The following is a 20,367-nucleotide window of genomic DNA, read 5'->3' on the forward strand; positions in this document are numbered from 1 at the left end:
AAAATGTACGTCGAAAACAAAAATTGATATACACAAGAGGCTAATTAAGACTATAACTTCTTCAATTTTTATAGGAAAAGCAGATTATTATATACGGGGGGATTTTACTTCACCGTTTTATATAGCAAACATTTTACACCCATGAGCTGTCGCTGTAACCACATCCAAATTCTAAGACACTACAATTGTCATGTTAGACGTAAAGAGTAAATTAATATTATAAACTCGACCATGCAATACATAAATGAGATGATAGTCTCAATTTTGGACATTTAAAAATGTATTTGTTTGCATCGAGTCTGATGTTGCCATGGACACCTGATACTTGTCTGATACTGAATATGTGGCATTAGCCTGAATGGTGCAAGACGGTAAAGAATGCAGGGTGTTTGTATCTCTTGTTCTGGCTGTCGCATAGATATATGCTGGATTACATTGTTTGAGATACCCCTTTTCGGTCTTCTTGAAATGGTAACGATCATTGTATTTGTCCATCACATCGTCGGTCTGATGTTCATGTACTGGCCATGATTGTTTTGGTGTGTGTGAGAGTATTTTTTTATTTAACTTTTTATTTAACTTTTAATAGTGTTTAGGCATTGGTATTCTCAGAATTAATGAGCAATGAACTATTACTATTGGGTAATTTAAGGTATTGTGTTGTTTCTCTTCGCTTTAAGATAATAAACAATTACAACATAAAATAAAATACGGCAACTAGTTGTCTACTGAAAGTAGTTGTATAGAATATATTAGTAAAATTAATTCCATTTCTAAATCCGTCTATTCCGTCAGCATTACTTAATAAATGTCAACACAGGGCCACTTATTTCATTGTGCAAATAATTTGCTTTCTTTCAAATATTTCATCAACCGAAGACTTCTCTTATTACACATACACGGCTTAGTGATAGATACAGTAGACCGGTTCTTTTCAATCAGCAGTTCCGTGAGCAACGTTATTCTCTGACGACTCGCCATATCGTAATAACACGAGCTGTTCCGAATGCTGAAGACGGTTTCTTCCGGTTTGGCTCGAAGAAATTCGCGGGAAATAAATATATCGTTTTCATTGTCACCTCTTCGGATTTGACATTTGTGGATGATTATACCAGAGAATCACGTGTTATTTTAGTAGGAAAGAAACACAAACAGTGATACTATTTCTTATTTTTACTAAATTACCCGAAAGTCATGGGAAACGAAACTAGTCAGACCGCCTCTTATGGCGAGAAGATTGACAATGACATTGTCATTCGATCGAAGAAAGTATCAAATGAATTTCCTGCGAGAGAGGGACAGATTTGTTGTGTGTCGGGGTCAAAGGTATACGCCTTTGGTGGCGTGTCTCAGCATGGTGATGAACTCAGGGAGTCAAATGACCTCACAGTATTTGATACAGGTAACAGTAACTGTTTTATTCGACATCGCATAAAAATAATTTACTGTCGTTTACTGTTTTACAAATGACATTGCCTTTTGACACTTATGACAGCCAAGTGGAACCCAGCCATTATATCGTAGACTAAGTCTGACTGGATAAGTAGGATCAATGGCTCGGATCAATGGCTCGGATACTGCCACAAATTATTTGTACATTTTTAGGTGTAATTAGGTATCTGATAGTTATCACTTCCGCCCGTAACCCCTGCTTGAAATGTATTCTATTTATTATGATTATTTCTAAGGGGTTAGTGTTTAGGTTTAGGGATCAGATTTAGCATCATGTTAGGTTTATGGTTAGGGTAGGCGTTCTGTAAAAAAATATCTATTCTTAGGCATAGAATGATAAAAAAAACACCGGGGGTTACGGGCGGAAATCTTTCCCAGTACATAATATTATAAGTCAAATTAAACAAAGCTTAATGGTTTTCTAATTATTCAAATGATCACTTTGATTTCTATGAGGTAAATATTATATTATGTTCTATCAGCAAGTCTTATCTTTGTTTGGATCTTCTTCAGAGAAACAAGAATGGACCAAACTCCCGGTGAAAGGATGCCCCCCTTCCCCACGTACTGCAGCGGCTATTGCTGCAGTCGGACAAAAACTCTATCTCTTCGGAGGCCTCAGTAATGTTTTTGGCTGGTTTGATGACTTGTATTCATTTGATATTGGTAAGTGTAATGCAGAATAGGGGTTCATCTAGAACTCAGATGAAGTTAAAAAGTATTTGTAAAATACCAATATAAAATGCTCTCCTCCAAATTCTACAGGACAGTCTAGCATGCTTAGAGCTACAACAGTTGTAAGTCAATGGGCATAGGCGTTACTATTGTCTAAGATCACTTTGTGGAAAATCTTTATCTAGCCTTCTTGATATGTTTAACCTTACCTGTAACCATGGTAACACCAGATGTTTTTCTTCACCAGGCACCAACACATGGTCAGTGGTATCAGCTGATGGACCCAAGCCACTCCCCAGGGACAAGCTGCAGTGTGTGGTGTTGGGTAAAAAGATCTACTACTTTGGCGGATTCGGTCCCAAGTCAGCAGATGCAGATCAGTTAGAGGTAATTATCAGGAAATTAACAGGCTTGAGTGATTGAGGATGGTTTGATACCACTGTTAGCATTATTCCAGCAGTGGACTTATTGTACCCTGTTGGGAATCAAAGTTGGGCCTTCGATAAAAACACTTCAACCACAAGGCTACCTCACCACCCGTGAAGGAAATTAACAAGATTTCAATGCAGTTGTGTTGTGGGTTCTGCCTTTTGTTAGGTATAATTTTTCCTTATCCTGACTCATGCTTTTTGCTTGTCTCCTTCTTCTTCGAATGATAGTGGAACACTTGAATCCCTTTTGAAGCTCCCTTTAAAAAAGCGGACATAAAATCACTCACCCAAGGTTGCCTCCCTTTACTGTTTTGGCTCCAAAATCAGTCACATGATCGCCCATGCTTGTCACTCTCTCCTTCTTCGCCCTAGAGGATGGTTGTGAGAGCGCCTGAGTCCCCTATACGGCACTATATCCTTTTAATTTTAGGCCTTTACCACAAAATTTAGCTGTTATACAGCATTTAGGAGATAGACCAGCAATATGATAAATTATCTGTTTTTTTCACGTTGTTGACATGATATTTCATCTTGTTTACAATTGGTCGCTACTACGGAGCATGTTGCTGTGGCAGAGGGGAGCTCCGGCTGCAAGAAGAGATCGTCAACGTCTGAAGTAGACTCGTCACAGTCTAAGAAGACCAGGTCATCGTCTTCACAGAAAAAGAAGTCGACTGCAGATAAGACTTCGGTGAAGTCTTCACACGGTGCAGCACAGAAGACGAGGTCCTTCTCTGCAGAGATCATCCCTCCAGATGAAGTAGACGTGTATGACGAGCCACCCATCCTCATTCCTGAAGTAGCAAATAAGAAGAAGACGAGATACTCTTCTACAGCGACATCAGCAGCCATCACAGCACAGACAGATGATCTATCAACGCAGACATCAGGTACCAGAGACGGCAGTTCTTCACAAGTACAGCGGTCCTTGGAAGAAGCCTTAGTCTCTCGTACAGACCCTGAAGCAAATATATACAAGAAAGCCCACACAAGTCTAGAAAATGTGGCAAGTCTAGATTTCCTCAGCTTCAGGGTCTGTACCAATCTGCTGAATTCACAAGCCAGAATATGGCTTGTAGTTATCAGTTGATCTCTAGCTGTCACTAGTGTTTAATATTAACTCATGGGGACCCTCCCCCACCTCTCCCCAAGACCCCACACTGAGCCATGACCTCCTGCTTCTGCCTGTCCTCTCACTCCAGACAAACAACGTGTGTGATTACACTAGAGACCTGATGACTTATAAAATCTGAGTATTTTCTTTAACTGTTTCATTTTACACTGGCGAGGAGAGGGGATCATTTCGAAAGGTTTTCCATCTCAGGGTAAAAATGAATTGGTACTTTGATGAGGATGAAAGCAAATATACACAGCATTCGTCCAAATCAGAATACAATGATTGAAAAGTACTTAAGTGGTGAAGATATGTTGTTTTGTTCTCCATCCAGGACATTCGAAATTCTCCCTATTCAGACAAGTCAGTAGAAAATACAAGCCATGCTACTGTTATTGTGTCATCCTTGATTTGCATGATGAAGAGACAAACAGAGAAATATAAATCATTAGGCTCAAAGCAGTGTAACCTCAACGATGTAGGCATTTGTGACTTTATCCATAAACTTTAAAAAGACATTGTCATGGGGATCTGATGGCATATTGTTATCCTCCGCAACAACGAATTTTAGGGAATATACAAACGAGTTCCGTCCGTCCGTGGGTCCGTCACGCTTTGTCTGAAGCATATCTCCTAAACTATTCGTGATAGCTTAACCAAACTTGGTACACATGTCAACATGTGCCTTTTGGGTTAGACCCAGATATGAATGTTATTTTTTGTTGTTTCCATGGAAACATGACTTAGGCTGTGACTATGAGAATGTCATCTTGTCCGAAGCAAAGCTCCTAAATTATACATGCTAGCTTCATCAAACTTGGTACACATATCAAGCATGATCCATAAATGTGCCATGTGATGGTTAGACCCAGATATGAATTTTTTTTTTTGCGTTTCCATGGAAACGTGACTTGGTACACATATCAAGCATGATCCATAAATGTGCCATTTGATGGTTAGACCCAGATATGAAATTTTTTTTGGTGCTGTTTCCATGGAAACATGACTTAGGCTGTTGTGACCATGAGGATGTCATCTTGTCCAGGGGGGCGGTGGGGTAGCCTAATGGTTAAAGCGTTGGCTCGTCAAGCCGAAGGCCCGGGTTCGAATCCCAACATGGGTACAATGTGTGAAGCCCATTTCGGGTGTCCCCCGCCATGATGTTGCTGGAATATTGCTAAAAGCGGAGTGAAACCAACTCAGTCAGTCATCTTGTCCGGAGCAGATCTTCCAAACTATACATGCAAGCTTCATCAAACTTGGAACATATGTCAAGTATGATCCATAGATGTGCCTTTTGGGGTTTAGACCCAGATATGAACTTTCCATGGAGGCTGTGGCTATGAGGATGTCATCTTGTCCAGAACAGAACTTTAAAACCGTTGAATATTTCCTCACCAAACTTGGCGCATAGATAGGTCTGGTAATATACTGGTGCCTTTTGGTACTTTTAAATATTTCTGAATAAAAAATATTTTGTGTTTCCATGGCAACAAGTTTGACCTTGACTGAAATTGGTGGTAGTACTCATTTCCGGAGTAGAACTTAAAAACCTTTCAATACTCTCCTTCCACTTTGTAATATAGTCACAGACTTGGTTGGCACATATCATTGCATCCCATTTGTGTAGATTGATGCTCATACTGTTGATCACTGGATTATCTGGTCCAAATTCTATTATTTACAGACAGTTGGAAGATTGCTGAGTGTGGCATAAAACTAAAACTCAGTCACTCACTCACTGCTATATACACACCAAAACATTTGACATAGTCATAACTAACTGACATATACATGAAGAGTATTTTGCCATTGCGGAGGATATTGATGACTTTTTCTGCTTGTTACATTATATATATGCGACATCAATTAAACTTCCACATATAGTGCAGACACAACCTTTGGATTTTGGAGAATATAAATAAATTTGGATTATTTTTTTTTAGATCCAGTTGTCCAGCCATAGGAATATCAAGAGATGCTACCCTTAGCTGGTATCCCTGCTTGCTCTCAAAATAGATTTGGCGACACTTGATACTCATTACCCCAAATCGGCCCACACCACTGGCAGTAGGACCAGGAGGCGGTGGGGGCAGTAAATATTCCTGTCACACACAATTAAAGCAGTAATGGGTGATAAGAATCTTTGCATGTGTTGTGAAATTCCAAGAAATTATCCCTCTGCAGATTTGTTTAGTCTCTGAAAATGAAGAAAGTCTCAGGGCTCCTTTTCATTATATATTTTTTTTTTTACTATGAACTTTTTTCAGTAAAATATGTTCATTTCAGAGACTAGTTGTTAGTCTAAAGAAGCCTCATCCCTCTCAGATGCGTCGTCATCTCTGCAGCAGCAGCAGCCGTCGTCGTCTCAGAACTTCAACCCGGGGTATCTTCATGCAGCAGTTCACTGAGTAGATGTTGGAGCTGATGGAACGACGCTTTGGCAGGAGAAGGCTGCGGCGAAGACCCCATCTACGACAAGCCTGCACGAGGGACAAGCAGTCTGCACTTCGCATCCGGTTGAAGATAGAAGCCTGCGTGAAGGGTCGACGATCGTCTACGGCAACTTCCAGAGAACCTGGCAGCCCTGATAACGATGAGACTGCTGTAGATGTTCCAGAAGAGCCTATTGAGGAGCCTTCGCGCAGAACTAGACGTTCTCCGGAGCAGCGCAGAAGCAGATCACAAAGATCATCTTCGACCTCAGATACGGAAAACGATCAGGAGCCTGCACGCAGGCACTCCTCATCCCGTAGAAGAGAATCTACACGAAGGCGCAGAGATACGCCTCAAGACTTCAGGGAGAAACCGTATCCCAACCGGTCACCTGCGTGCAGGTCTCCACGCAGGTCACAGCGGCGACGATCTTCAGACCGAGAGGCCACTGGATCAGAAGATGATGGCGGAATCATATTCTCCGATACAGAGATCAAATCTTGGATTGCTAATGGATTGGAACTTGCATCACCTTCTAAAGAGGATAATGAAGCACTCACGTATAAGATGTCGAACGACGACTTTGATACGCTCACCCTTCCACCCATCGATCCTGTCTCGGATGTACCGAAGAACCTCAGCACAGCCTTCGGGAAGGCAACTAAGTTCCAGAGCCAAAGCGTCCTGCCGTTCAACGCCAAGAAGTTCTCACTTCATCACATGGCCCCAGAGATAGATGAGAACTACAAAATCATCAATGACTCCCGATCTAGAACTTATAAGATAGAGGATAAGAAGCTGGCAACTAGATACAACTACCAGACGTACCTTCTTTGGTCTCGCCAGATTAAGAGCCATTAATGAAACCCTCATCGCTAAGTTCCGGAACTCGACCTCTGAAGAGGATCGGATGATTTACTCTGCATTGCTGACCCAAAAGAAGGATCATCAGTTTATGTCCGAACATCTGGCATCCACGTCAGCGGGCCTCACGCTCCTGAGAAGACAAGGTTTGCTGTTTTCCTGCAACTGGAGTGAACGGTTCACCAAGACCTTGTACAGAGCTACATGGTCAGCATCGTCCATCTTCGCAGGGGAAATTGATGAGTTACAAAAGAGTCAAGGGAGGTGATGATGATCAAGTCCATCGACACACTAGCCAGTGTTATTTCGTCAGACGTCACAACGCTACTCCGGCAAGTCGAAATTCGCGGGGATACAGAGAGCCAGGGAAACGAAGTTTGGCAACTCCAAAGGAGGCAGAGACTCTTTTCGTCGTCCAACCGGAGCTCCCAGAGGTAACCCTGGAAGAGGCCAACCCAGAGGTGCCAGAGGATTTAGGACGCTGATGGACGGGTTCCGAATACTGGGAGAATTGGGGAAATTCTTCAGGACGACTACGTATCCCAGATCCTACGCAGAGGATACAAGGTACAACTGCAAGCAGTACCACCGCTTACAAGCAACCCTCTGGCTGCCGCTGCCGACCAGATGGAGAAACTACACGATGCCATCACAACTCTACTCGACAAAAAGGCAGTCGAAGAGATAAAACAGGAGCTCATCACGCCCGGTTTTATTCCCCAATCTTCCTAGTACCAAAGAAACATTCCAAGGAAAAGTTCCAACTCATCTACAACATGAGGAAATTCAACCAAGATTATCTACGCAGACCCGCAAAGTTCAGGATGATACTTCTTCCTCAGCTGCGACAACTCGTTGGTCCGTTAGACTACCTCGCCAGCATAGATCTACAGGATGCGTATCTTCAGATCGCGATTTATCCAGTCTCAAGGAAATACCTACGATTCCTCTTCAACGGATGTCATTTCCAATGGAAGGTGCTACCATTTGGAATATCGTCGGCCCCCTGGTTATTTACTTGAGTGACAAAGCCCATCATCACATATCTACATCATCGAGGTCTACGCAGTGCCTTTTACCTGGACAACGGGGATTCAAATTCATCAAGATCCCTGTCAACTCAGACTGCAACTGGACTTCACCATCAGGCTTCTCACTCAACTAGGATGGCTAGTAAATCTCCTCAAGTCAGAACTAGAACCCACACAGGATCTTCAATTCCTAGGAATGCAGCTAATCACGTCGGCGAATCGCATAGTCGTCCCAGAGGATCGTTGGGTCAAGATACAACACATGATATCTCAAGCACTACTCTCTCCGTTACCTCTAGGAAGTTGGCAGAGCCTACTCGGTCTTCTCACGTCAGCTCAAGACATGACTCGCAGAGGAAGACTACAACTGCGCCCACTACAAGTGTTCGTGAACGCCCATCTCGACAGTCTGGACCCCTTCGTGTTACCGGACAGTCTGAAACCGTATCTTCTATGGTGGACTCTGAAGTCGAATGTCTGAGGAGGAACCTATTTATCGGAGCCGGAGTGCAGCACTCATCTCTACGTAGATGCATCGCTTCAAGGATGGGGAGCTCACTTCGACAACGAAGTGGCAGCAGAGAAATGGTCGAGTCAGGAGCAGAGCCTGCACATCAACATGCTCGAGATGAAAGCAGTAATAAACGCCTTACTACACTGGTCCAGCATACTAAGGAACGCACAGCTGATGATCCATACGGACAACTCCACAGTAGCGTTCTACATCAACAAACAAGGATCAACAAGATCAAGAAATCTTCTAGATCTCAGCTTTCATCTGTTCAGCATTATAGATGACCTGAACATCTAGATAAAAGCATGCCACATTTTCGGGAGCCAAGAATGTGATAGCAGACGCCCCATCTCGTCCAGCACAACCATCCCCGATGGAATGGATGCTACATCCAGAAGCCTTCCGATGCATCATCTCTGCTGATAGACCTGTTTGCTACAAAGTTCAACAAACAACTACCAACATTCGTCTCTCCGATTCCCGATCCACAAGCATGGGCAACAGATGCTCTAAGCATCTCTTGGGAAGAACTAAACGCTTACGGTTTCCCATCCTCTAATGCAAGAAAATCAAGCTTCGAAGAAGCTCCAACCCTATTGGCCGGCGAGGGTGTGGTTTCCCATCCTCATGCAAGAACTCGGAAGTCCAACCCTGCAACTCCCAGAGTGGCCGAACCTACTCATCCATCCGCACACCAAGCACAGTGTTCCAGTTGCATGGAGTGTATCAAGATTTGCTTGAAGAAAAGAGGATATTCCGCTAGAGCAGCGAAAGCAGTGACAACCCGCAACTTGTACGACAAGATTTGAGGAATACGCTTTGAGGAAGGGCTTCACGGCGATGAAAGCAACGCATCCTCAAGTGGCGGAATACCTATGTTATCTAAGACAAACGAGGCGGTTAAAAGGTTCAACACTCTCTACATACCTAGCGGCCCTCAGCACGGTTATCACCATGAAGACGGGTGTTAAGCTGACCAAAGTACCAGAGATACTGGCACTACTACGCTCCTTCAAGTTGGAAGACCAACAAAAGCAGTTTAAGGCACCTGCATGGGATCTCAACGTAGTCTTGCAGCATCTCACCAGTGACGCTTACGAACCACTAAAAAGGACATCCTAAGAGTTTTTAACGCACAAAACTCTGTTCCTGATCGCTTTGGCAACAGCAGCACGGATGTCGGAGATACATGCTCTGGACTTTGAACGAATACGATTTGATGCACATCGTAACATCGTACATCTAGGACTGAGATGGGATTTCATAGCAAAGAACCAACTGACCGGTCAACCAGACAGACAGTTCCACATCCCAGCACTCTCTACAGTCCTTGGGCCACAGGATATCCAGGATCTATCCTTATGCCCTGTCAGAGCATTAAAAATCTACCTACAAAGAACTAACACGAGGAGACGAAAATTCAAGCGCCTTTTCATCCCTCTATCTACGGAGACAACCACAGAAGTCTCACGTACAACAATATCCATTTGGATGAGAGCCGTCATCTTAAGGGCCTACAAAGCAGCAGGACTTGAGCCTCCACAAGCCCCCAACCATCATGAAGTCAGAGCTCTGGCATCGACACACGCTCTGCATGCATGGAAACTGCTCCATCTCGACGATAATGGACGGCTGCTTATGGAAGTCGGAGACGGTGTTTGCCAACCACTACCTCAAAGACATTGCTACCGAGGACGTCTCCGGCATTCACCAGCCTGGGCCTCTTGTTGTAGCACAACAATTGACGGTTCCACAAAGGTGCTGAGATGGATCTCACCCATTTTCACGTGACTTGTAAAAGCCAACGCTCTGGAAAGCTAGAGCTTTAGAGTCCATGCGCACATCTAGGGCAGACCAGCATGAGTGATAGACCCTGTACTTGTAAAGGAGTTACTCGTACATGAAGAAGGGTCGCTTCTCCACTTGATGCGAGCATCAAGACATGGAGTCGTATAAATCCACACATAATGTCAGGAGAAGAGTTCCAGAGAATCTGACAAGTTGTGGTCCCCCCAGACTCATCAGAGGAAACTGGAAGAAAAGGATCAGCACAAGTGCCATAAGAAGTTCCCACTGTGTGTGTGTGTGTGTGTGTGTGTGTGTGTGTGTGTGTGTGTGTGTGTGTGTGTGTGTGTGTGTGTGTGTGTGTGTGTGTGTGTGTGTGTGTGTGTGTGCGCGCACACGATGTAAAGCAGCAACCTATGAATCCACAGTGGCCTTATCACGTGACTTGCAAAAGCCAACGCTCTGAGGAGTTAGAGCTTTGGAGTCCATGTGCTCATCTAAGACAGACCAGCATGAGTGATAGACCCTGTACTTGTAAGGAAATACTCGTACATAAGAAGGGTCGCTTCTCCACTTGATGCAAGCATAAAGAGATGGAGTTGCACAAATCCACACATAATGTTAGCAGAAGAAAGGACCAAAAGCTGACAAGTTGTGGTCCCCATCAGAAAGCTGGAAGATAAGGTCAGCAGCAGCAGACCCTAGCAGAAAATTAACAGTGCTACCATGAAGTTCCCATAGGGGGGTATGCAGGACGTAAATCACCAAGCTTGGAATCCAGAAGTGGCATGACCCACCACCAAATCCATCGGATTCTACAAGCAAATAGCATGAGTCAGGATAAGGAAAAATATGTAATTTTCTGACTAAAATTGATATTTTATGCTTATCCTGACTCATGAGGTCAGCCCTCCCAACCTCCCCTCATGGCACTCTGGATTTTCCTATAAATCCGGCTGTCGGGCTCAAAAATGGAGAGAGTGACAAGCATGGGCGATCATGTGACTGATTTTGGCGCCAAAACAGTAAAGGGAGGCAACCTTGGGTGAGTAATTTTAAGTCCGCTTTTTTGAAGGGAGCTTCAAAAAGGGATTCAAGTGTTCCACTATCATTCGCAAGAAGAAGGAGACAAGCAAAAAGCATGAGTCAAGATAAGTATAAAATATCAATTTTAGTCAGAAAATGACATTATTATATAGATGTATACCAGTATGTTGTGATACTTTATTTAAGATATATGTATTGCAAGACTTCTGTGTTCCGGTATATGTAAATATATGTTCTATGTTTCATTTCTATTTTTATTGTTTCTGTTTGAACTAAAGTAACTTTGGCATTACAAACAACAGGATCAGCACAAGTGCCATAGAAGTTCCACTGTGTGTGTGTGTGTGTGTGTGTGTGTGTGTGTGTGTGTGTGTGTGTGTGTGTGTGTGTGTGTGTGTGTGTGTGTGTGTGTGTGTGGACGCACACGGCGTAAAGCAGCAACCTATGAATCCACAGTGGCCTTATCACGTGACTTGCAAAAGCCAACGCTCTGAGGAGTTAGAGCTTTGGAGTCCATGTGCTCATCTAAGACAGACCAGCATGAGTGATAGACCCTGTACTTGTAAGGAAATACTCGTACATAAGAAGGGTCGCTTCTCCACTTGATGCAAGCATAAAGAGATGGAGTTGCACAAATCCACACATAATGTTAGCAGAAGAAAGGACCAAAAGCTGACAAGTTGTGGTCCCCCCATCAGAGAAAGCTGGAAGATAAGGTCAGCAGCAGCAGACCCTAGCAGAAAATTAACAGTGCTACCATGAAGTTCCCATAGGGGGGTATGCAGGACGTAAATCACCAAGCTTGGAATCCAGAAGTGGCGCGACCCACCACCAAATCCATCGGATTCTACAAGCAAATAGCATGAGTCAGGATAAGGAAAAATATGTAATTTTCTGACTAAAATTGATATTTTATGCTTATCCTGACTCATGAGGTCAGCCCTCCCAACCTCCCCTCATGGCACTCTGGATTTTCCTATAAATCCGGGTGTCGGGCTCAAAAATGGAGAGAGTGACAAGCATGGGCGATCATGTGACTGATTTTGGCGCCAAAACAGTAAAGGGAGGCAACCTTGGGTGAGTAATTTTAAGTCCGCTTTTTTGAAGGGAGCTTCAAAAAGGGATTCAAGTGTTCCACTATCATTCGCAAGAAGAAGGAGACAAGCAAAAAGCATGAGTCAGGATAAGTATAAAATATCAATTTTAGTCAGAAAATGACATTACTATATAGATGTATACCAGTATGTTGTGATACTTTATTTAAGATATATGTATTGCAAGACTTCTGTGTTCCGGTATATGTAAATATATGTTCTATGTTTCATTTCTATTTTTATTGTTTCTGTTTGAACTAAAGTAACTTTGGCATTACAAACAATTGTGGCAATGTTTTCAGAGTGAGGATGATGAGTCGGATGATGAATTACCTGATGGTGGTGCAGAATTTGGGTGGTTCAACGATCTATATGTGCTTGATACTGGTAAACTCTTTAACCTTGTCATCTCCTTAAAGTTGAATAAATTCATTTAATAATGTGAGAGATGTTGAATTGTACTGCTACGTTTTTATTGTTTATGTTCTTTATTGTTGACTTAAAACGTTTGAAATAGTTCATTCGTTTGATTTGTACATGTTATATGACCAGCTCAACATATATATGCTCTTTCTAACAGTTGTTCAGTCTAGGAAAACTTAGGCTCAGTATTATTTGTTACACAGCTATACTGAGTCTAACAAAACCAAGCAGAAGGTCGCGTCAGCTAACCTTTGAGCGACCTATGGCCGTCCAGTCAAACGCAAGACGGCCGAACGTATTAAACCAATCTGACAACGACTACTTGTTAGGGTTCAGCGGGACTTACAAAACGTTTTTTGGATTTTCTCTTCCCTGGTTGCTGACTCTGATCTATCCGCATAACACACAGATATTTGACCTGCAGTATATACACTTATGGGTTTCTAAGACATGGTTATCCTTGATTATTGACAAAAACGCTATTTTCAGCAATTGTTTACTGGTTGCGTGTATCACTCGGAAGCGATTGTGCGGGGGAAAAGCATTCGGAAACGTTTGAGTTTTTTGGTAAAGGTTCAAACGGTATGTGCGAATGTTAAATTTCGCGATTTGGTAAGCTGTGTTCTGATTGGCAAGTCCAAAAGGTTAGCTGACGCGACCTTCTACTAGGTTTTGTTAGATTCAGTATAGCAGTGTAACGAATAACACTGAGCCTAAGTTTACTTAGACTGAACAATTGCTGGGAGTAAAGGCAAAATTGATGTGTTTTCCTGTGGATTTTTATCCAGTTTAGATACATGTGCTTGTTGTAAGAGACGACTACCATGATTGGGTGGTCAGGCTGGCAGACTTGGTTGACATGTTGTTGTATCCCACTTGTGTAGATCAATGATCATGATGTTGATCACTGGATTGTCTGGCCCAAACTCAGTTGTTTACAGCCCTCCGCCATATAGTGGTCGCCACAATGGTCTGCAAACCCTATTGTTGCATCGTACAGAAGGATGCTCAATGGTCCATCAATGATCTTGTGTTACACTATTACATGTTTTCTATCAGCACTAGTCTCCATCAGTAATCTAATGTTGAGGGCTGGTAGTATATCTGACCCTGTAGATCATGTAGGGGAGTCTTCCTCTTCTGTTAGTTCTTATGTCAGTGTTTCTAATGTTCATGGTTTCTGTCATATTCTGTTTGGTAACAGAGAAGAATCAGTGGTCTCAGCCGATGCAGATGAACCTTGCCCTCCCAACCCCGAGAGCAGCTCATGCCATGTGTGCTGTCGACAGAGACATCATCATCTTTGGGGGTCGTGACATGGAGGCTCGGCAAAATGATCTGCACATATTCAATGTTGGTAAGTATGTCGTCTTGACCTTCTATGGCAGATCCAGGATTTTGAAAAAGGGGGACACTGTGCATACTGCCGAAGTAACTAACAAAACGAACATTGCACAGGTCCATATGACGCCTGAAAAGGATGTGATGTCCATCAGTAGGGATGCCACGATGCATCGATACTTTTTCTAAGACGATACAATTATCGATACATTCAAAACTGTATCGATATTTAGTTTTGAAAGTATCGCTTTAAAAATGTTGATGTATCATTTACATTTTGCAATTGTTATCATGTTTTTTGATGTTATGAGAGTTATAAATCAGGGTTAGAAATCTCTTTGAAAAGTCTACTAGCCATGAGGACTAATGACTTTCACCAAACTACTAGTCCTCATACAATTTTGGTAGTCCTCAAATTTCAATCTTTAATTAACCAAAAAATTAATTTGACTTAGTCAAGCAGTATTGGCAGAGGTGTGGTAGATCTATCATAACAAACAAACACAATATGTTTTGGCATAGCTTAATTCAGTCATGACAGATGGATATGATCATATTATTCAAATAATACAACTACAACATAAATAAGTTAATATTTAATGAAAATGCAAGCTTACACATTTATAATGTCCAGATAAACTACGAAGGGAGCAGAAAATGTGGCAATTTTTTCCATTTGTAAGATGTCATAATTATCCCCTTATGTTTTTCTTTTATATTTTCATGTGTACGTAATCGGAAAACTATTATAAAGAGATTTCTCAAATAATATGTATGGTCGTCTATTTCCCAATACCAGTGGCTTTCCGCTCGGTAACGTGATACAACAGTGGGAAGTACCTCCGTTTTCGAAGCTTCATATGAAAAACATGGCGGGTATCGTTCGAAAGCTCTGAACATCAACAATATCACTGTACCAAGAGTATTTTCACAGTTGTAAGAAGTGATTTGATTGGATAAAGATTGGTTTCTAATGACGCTTTTATGTCACATTCTGCTACGAGGATCGTGATTGGTCAAAATGACACACGTGACCTAAGGCAGCCAATCATATTACAGCAATGGATACCGTCCTCATAAACAAAAACTTTTTGATTCAGACAAAAGTTTTGGGAAAAATCATGCTATTCTGAACGTGTTACGCACAAGATCACTACCTATACGTATATTATGGACCTTAGTGGACGTATCGTGCTAGGTTATGACCTGTAGGTAATGTACGTTTGACAACTTTTATGAGTACTGTTATTGAATATATTCTTCAGTTTATTCAATTTTTTTTATTGTCTCGAAACATCGTTAATTTGCTCTTTGACAACTTTGATGCGGGCCCATTGCCAAAGCATGTGTCCGAGAATTGTTGTTTTTCAATACCATTGCGAAAAATAGCTTATAATTCTAATCCTGTCGATAATATATGGTCATTTGAAATGTAATAAGTGTTTTCAGACATTGAGAAAAGTGATAGACTTGAATCATATGTTAGTTATAGTTAGTGATAGACTTGAATCGTTATATATCATATTGATGCGACTACTGCCTGGCCGGTTTTCCGGCCTATGGTGTTAAATGGGTCAAGCAGAAAGCTGTACTAGCCCGGCGGACTAGTATTGTTAGATGTTTTGGTAGTCCTCCGGGAGATTTACTAGCCTCAGGCTAGTGGACTAGCGTAGATTATGAACCCTGTAAATGATTATTTTCATGCACAAAGAATGGGAAATTAGAACTTCTTAATCTCTGAGAATAAAAAATGTTGATCTTTTCATGGACAGTTATAAAATATGAAATATTAATGTTCAAAATGTAACTTAATTTACGTAATAATTCAGTGAAAATAGGTATCGTGATATGTATCGAATTGTGACATGGGTATCGTGATACGTATCAATTCAAGAAATGTATGTATGTATGTATGTATGTATGTATGTATGTATGTATGTATGTATGTATGTATGTATGTATGTATGTATGTATGTATGTATGTATGTATGTATGTATGTATGTATGTGTGTATGTATGTATGTTTGTATGACATCTCTAGCAATCAGTATACGTCTTCACCACCTACAATCATTATGGCTACTTCTACTTCTGCTGTACGTTGGCTCGTCACGCCGAGGACCCGGGTTCGAATCCCCACATGGGTACAATGTGTGAAGCCCATTTCTGATTTCTGGTGTCCCCCGCCGTGATGTTGCTGGAATATTGCTAAAAGCGGCTTAAAACCAAAACTCAGTCAGTCTACTTCTGCTTCAGGGTCTGCTTTGCCTGGCTGTGAATTTGTAGTATAAAAGTCATGATATTGCGGGCAGTGACGTAAAAGACTTAACTCACTATCTGTTATATCTCCCAATTGTGATGATTAAGATCATGTGATCATGGCTAAAAACAAAGACGTTAGTCCACTACTGGTCATACAGACTAAATTAAGATTTGTTTTTCTGATTACAGTTTGAATATAGTTGGGTGGGTAATTATTAACTGTTTCTTTTATCACTTCACTCAGATATGTAACTGTAGGCTTGTTTTGCATACCACCAAGGGTCAGTTGGATAATTGACACATCATATTTGTAAGCTAAATAAGATTGAAAGTTGTGTCTTTAAACAATTGTAAGGCTCCATCGTTTGTTTTACCAGACACAAGGAAGTGGGCCACTGACCTAGAGGTGAAGGGGAGACAACCAGAGCCCAGGTCGTTTCATACAGCTGTCAGTGTTGGCAAGCGTGCTGTCATCATGGGTGGGCGGGGAACCTGTAACCAGCACTTTGCTGATGTTCATATCTTCGACACAGGTAAGTGATTGAGCATGTATATATGTAGTTTACACAGGTAGGAGACTGAACATACTTTTATATAGTGTATTCAGGTAGGAGATTAAACATGTATGTATGTTGTTTACATGTAGGAGATTGAGCAAGCATCTGTATGCTGGACATGAATGGAAGACGGAGCACGCCTTCATGACCAGTACTCCCTGTTTGTCACATATGGCTGATTGTTCAACTTCTACTTCCCCTGCATCCATATCTCTATTTCTGTGAGAAACTGAAGAAATGGACAGTTTACAGTCGGTAATGTTTCTGAAAATGGTAAAAACAAAGGAGAGTTCATTTTACACGATTGTTCAGGTCATGAATTATCGTATTGCTTCCAGTATAACCGTTTTGTCCTGTCACTCTGCAGAAACTCGCGAATGGCTGCAGCCTAAGTGTGAGGGGGAGATTCCTGATGCTAGAGGGCAGCACTCTGTGGCTGTCGCAGGAGACAAACTTGTTGTGTTTGGGGGTTCCCGGCAACTACAGCGACGAGACCATGCAGTGTCAACAGCACTTCACAGACACATTCATCATGGATGCAGGTATGTTGGGCTGTTGCTTGCATACAATGCATATTTGGGGAAGTTTGTTCGGGGACCTAGTCTGAAACATATAGAAGTCAGCGATGTGCCATTTCAACTTGGTGGTGTTTGTATTGTACAGCTGCATTTGGACTGTAATCAGTATGTATGTAACAAGTCGTTGTATGGCTGTAACATGCCTATCAGGTGTTGTATGGTTGTACCATGCCTGTCAGGTGCCGAATGATTGTAGCACACCTTGCAGGTGCTGCTATTATGGTTGTAACACACCTGTCAGCTGCTCCTGTATGGTTGTAACACACCTGTCAGGTGCCCCTGTATGGTTGTAACACACCTGTCAGGTGCCTCTGTTTGGTTGTAACACACCTGTCAGGTGCTCCTGTATGGTTGTAACACACCTGTCAGGTGCTGCTGTATGGTTGTAACACACCTGTCAGGTGCCTCTGTATGGTTGTAACACACCTGTCAGGTGCTCCTGTATGGTTGTAACACACCTGTCAGCTGCTCCTGTATGGTTGTAACACACCTGTCAGGTGCTAACACACCCCCTGTATGGTTGGTCAGGTTGCTGTATGGTGTGTAACACACCTGTCAGGTGCTGCTGTATGGTTTGTAACACACCTGTCAGGTGCACACCTGTATGCTGCTGTATTGTAACACACCTGTCAGGTGCTGCTGTATGGTTGTAACACACTTGTCAGGTGCTCCTGTATGGTTGTAACACACCTGTCAGGTGCTGCTGTATGGTTGTAACATCTGTCAGGTGCGCCTGTATGGTTGTAACACACTTGTCAGGTGCTGCTGTATGGTTGTAACACACCTGTCAGGTGCTGCTGTATGGTTGTAACACACCTGTCAGGTGCTGCTGTATGGTTGTAACACACCTGTCAGGTGTTGCTGTATGGTTGTAACACACCTGTCTGTATGGGTAACACACCACCTGCTGTATGGTTGTAACACACCTGTCAGGTGCTGCTGTATGGTTGTAACACACCTGTCAGGTGCTGCTGTATGGGTTGTAACACACCTGTCAGGTGCTCCTGTATGGTTGTAACACACCTGTCAGGTCATGGTTGTAACACACCTGTCAGGTGCTGCTGTATGGTTGTGCAGGTGCCGCAGTATGGTTGTATGTGTTGTAACACACCTGTCAGGTGTTGCTGTATGGTTGTAACACACCTGTCAGGTGCTGCTGTATGGTTGTAACACACCTGTCAGGTGCTCCTGTATGGTTGTAACACACCTGTCAGGTGCTGCTGTATGGTTGTAACACTCTTGTCAGGTGCTGCTGTATGGTGTGTAACACACCTGTCAGATGCTGCTGTATGGTTGTAACACACCTGTCAGGTGCTGCTGTATGGTTGTAACACACCTGTCAGGTGCTGCTGTATGGTTGTAACACACCTGTCAGCTGCTCCTGTATGGTTGTAACACACCTGTCAGGTGCAGTGACATGTTCTGTCAGAGGCTCTAGTAAACTGTAGGGTACCTGGCAGGGGCTGTTATATAGTTCTATCATATCTAGCAGGATCATTTTCTTTCAACAGTATTTCTTTCTTTTGAATTTCTCAAGTGGTATTTCATTTTTTTAATCTCAGCTGACTTCACAAAAGGAGGATCGAAGACAAAACAGAATGGATCAGCGGCAGCAAATGGTGCATGTACATGAACTTCCAACTTCAAGGTGCACCAATGCGTCAACAAAAAGGCAGCCAAGTTTACAAACACTATGCATAATGTTCAGGTGTGAAGCATCCCATCAACATCAGAAGACTGCGTAATATCTTCACCCATCTTTACACCTTAGCTGCCCTCAATCCTAGCCGTTTTGTTGGCCGTACTTGGAGGAATGCACCTTGGAAATAATTCCTTTTTACATAACATCACAACCTTGCAGCTGTCGATTCTGTTGTTATCTAGAAAACTCAGTGTTGAGGTCATTTGTCAGCTTTATGCAGGAGATCTGGAGATTACAAGGGACTCTGTGTTATTACTACTTTAGTGCTGCGGATGTGTTGTGTATACATTGGCTAAAGTGTTGTCTATCAAGGGGAGCCCTTTACAGCCACTAAAGCCACATGATGTAACTTAATTGCTCAGGGGGTACTCTCCTTTTACTGGGAGCCTGCATAAGATTATTTATCAAAGAAAATACAACTCATCGCCTACAATGCATAGCACTTCTGTCGAAGGGAGACTACTCCTACAAGACCAAAGCATTACACATGTCATGCATCTGTCAAAGGGAGACTACTCCTACAAGACTATAGCATTACACATTGTCATGCATCTGTCAAAGGGAGACTACTTCCCTTGGGCTGTTCTCTGAAGGTGCATAACATTGTTGTTCTACATCATAGTACATTACCTTTATACATTGTAATTGTGTATTTCGTAGCCAGAACAAGACATTTTTACCTTTCTCAAAGGGAATCTTGTTCTGCAGACAAGTTTAAAAATAAGCACTTGATCGTAGGCCAGTGTTTTGTAGATTTAGGTCCTTGTGGCCTGCAATAAATATTTGTTGATGTATTTGTCACAGTACACTGCAGTTTCATAATCGGAGAGCTTAAAGAGTCAGTATGAGCTGCTTTCCAAAGTCTGTGGCCGATGGCCACTCGACAATTTCTTCCATCTTCAAACATTGATGCATTCTTTGAACATTCAGATTCCCAACTTGCTTAACCTATATTGAAAATCTTAGTGTTGGGATATTTTTAGGTCAAATAAATCTGAAAAAATGAAGTCTTAGGTTTTAACTATAGTACTTTGAAGGTAAAATCTAACACTTTTCTTCTG

General features: G+C 42.3%; 1 protein-coding gene across 1 annotated transcript; it reads left to right on the forward strand.

Annotated features, from left to right (window-relative positions):
* The first annotated feature begins 828 nt into the window (after positions 1-828).
* On the forward strand, positions 829-19,198 carry LOC124279494 (kelch domain-containing protein 1-like). The gene is made up of 8 exons (XM_046715319.1): positions 829-1,402; positions 1,966-2,118; positions 2,375-2,514; positions 12,746-12,830; positions 14,071-14,223; positions 16,847-17,002; positions 17,394-17,568; positions 19,167-19,198. Exons 1-8 carry the CDS (start codon positions 1,195-1,197, stop codon positions 19,168-19,170), a joined length of 1,074 nt encoding a protein of 357 aa, XP_046571275.1. The 5' UTR covers positions 829-1,194; the 3' UTR covers positions 19,171-19,198.
* Positions 19,199-20,367: the final 1,169 nt, after the last annotated feature.

This window comes from Haliotis rubra, unplaced genomic scaffold, assembly GCF_003918875.1.
Source record: "Haliotis rubra isolate DU_JTF1 unplaced genomic scaffold, ASM391887v1 Scf107, whole genome shotgun sequence".
Lineage (NCBI taxonomy): Eukaryota > Metazoa > Mollusca > Gastropoda > Lepetellida > Haliotidae > Haliotis > Haliotis rubra.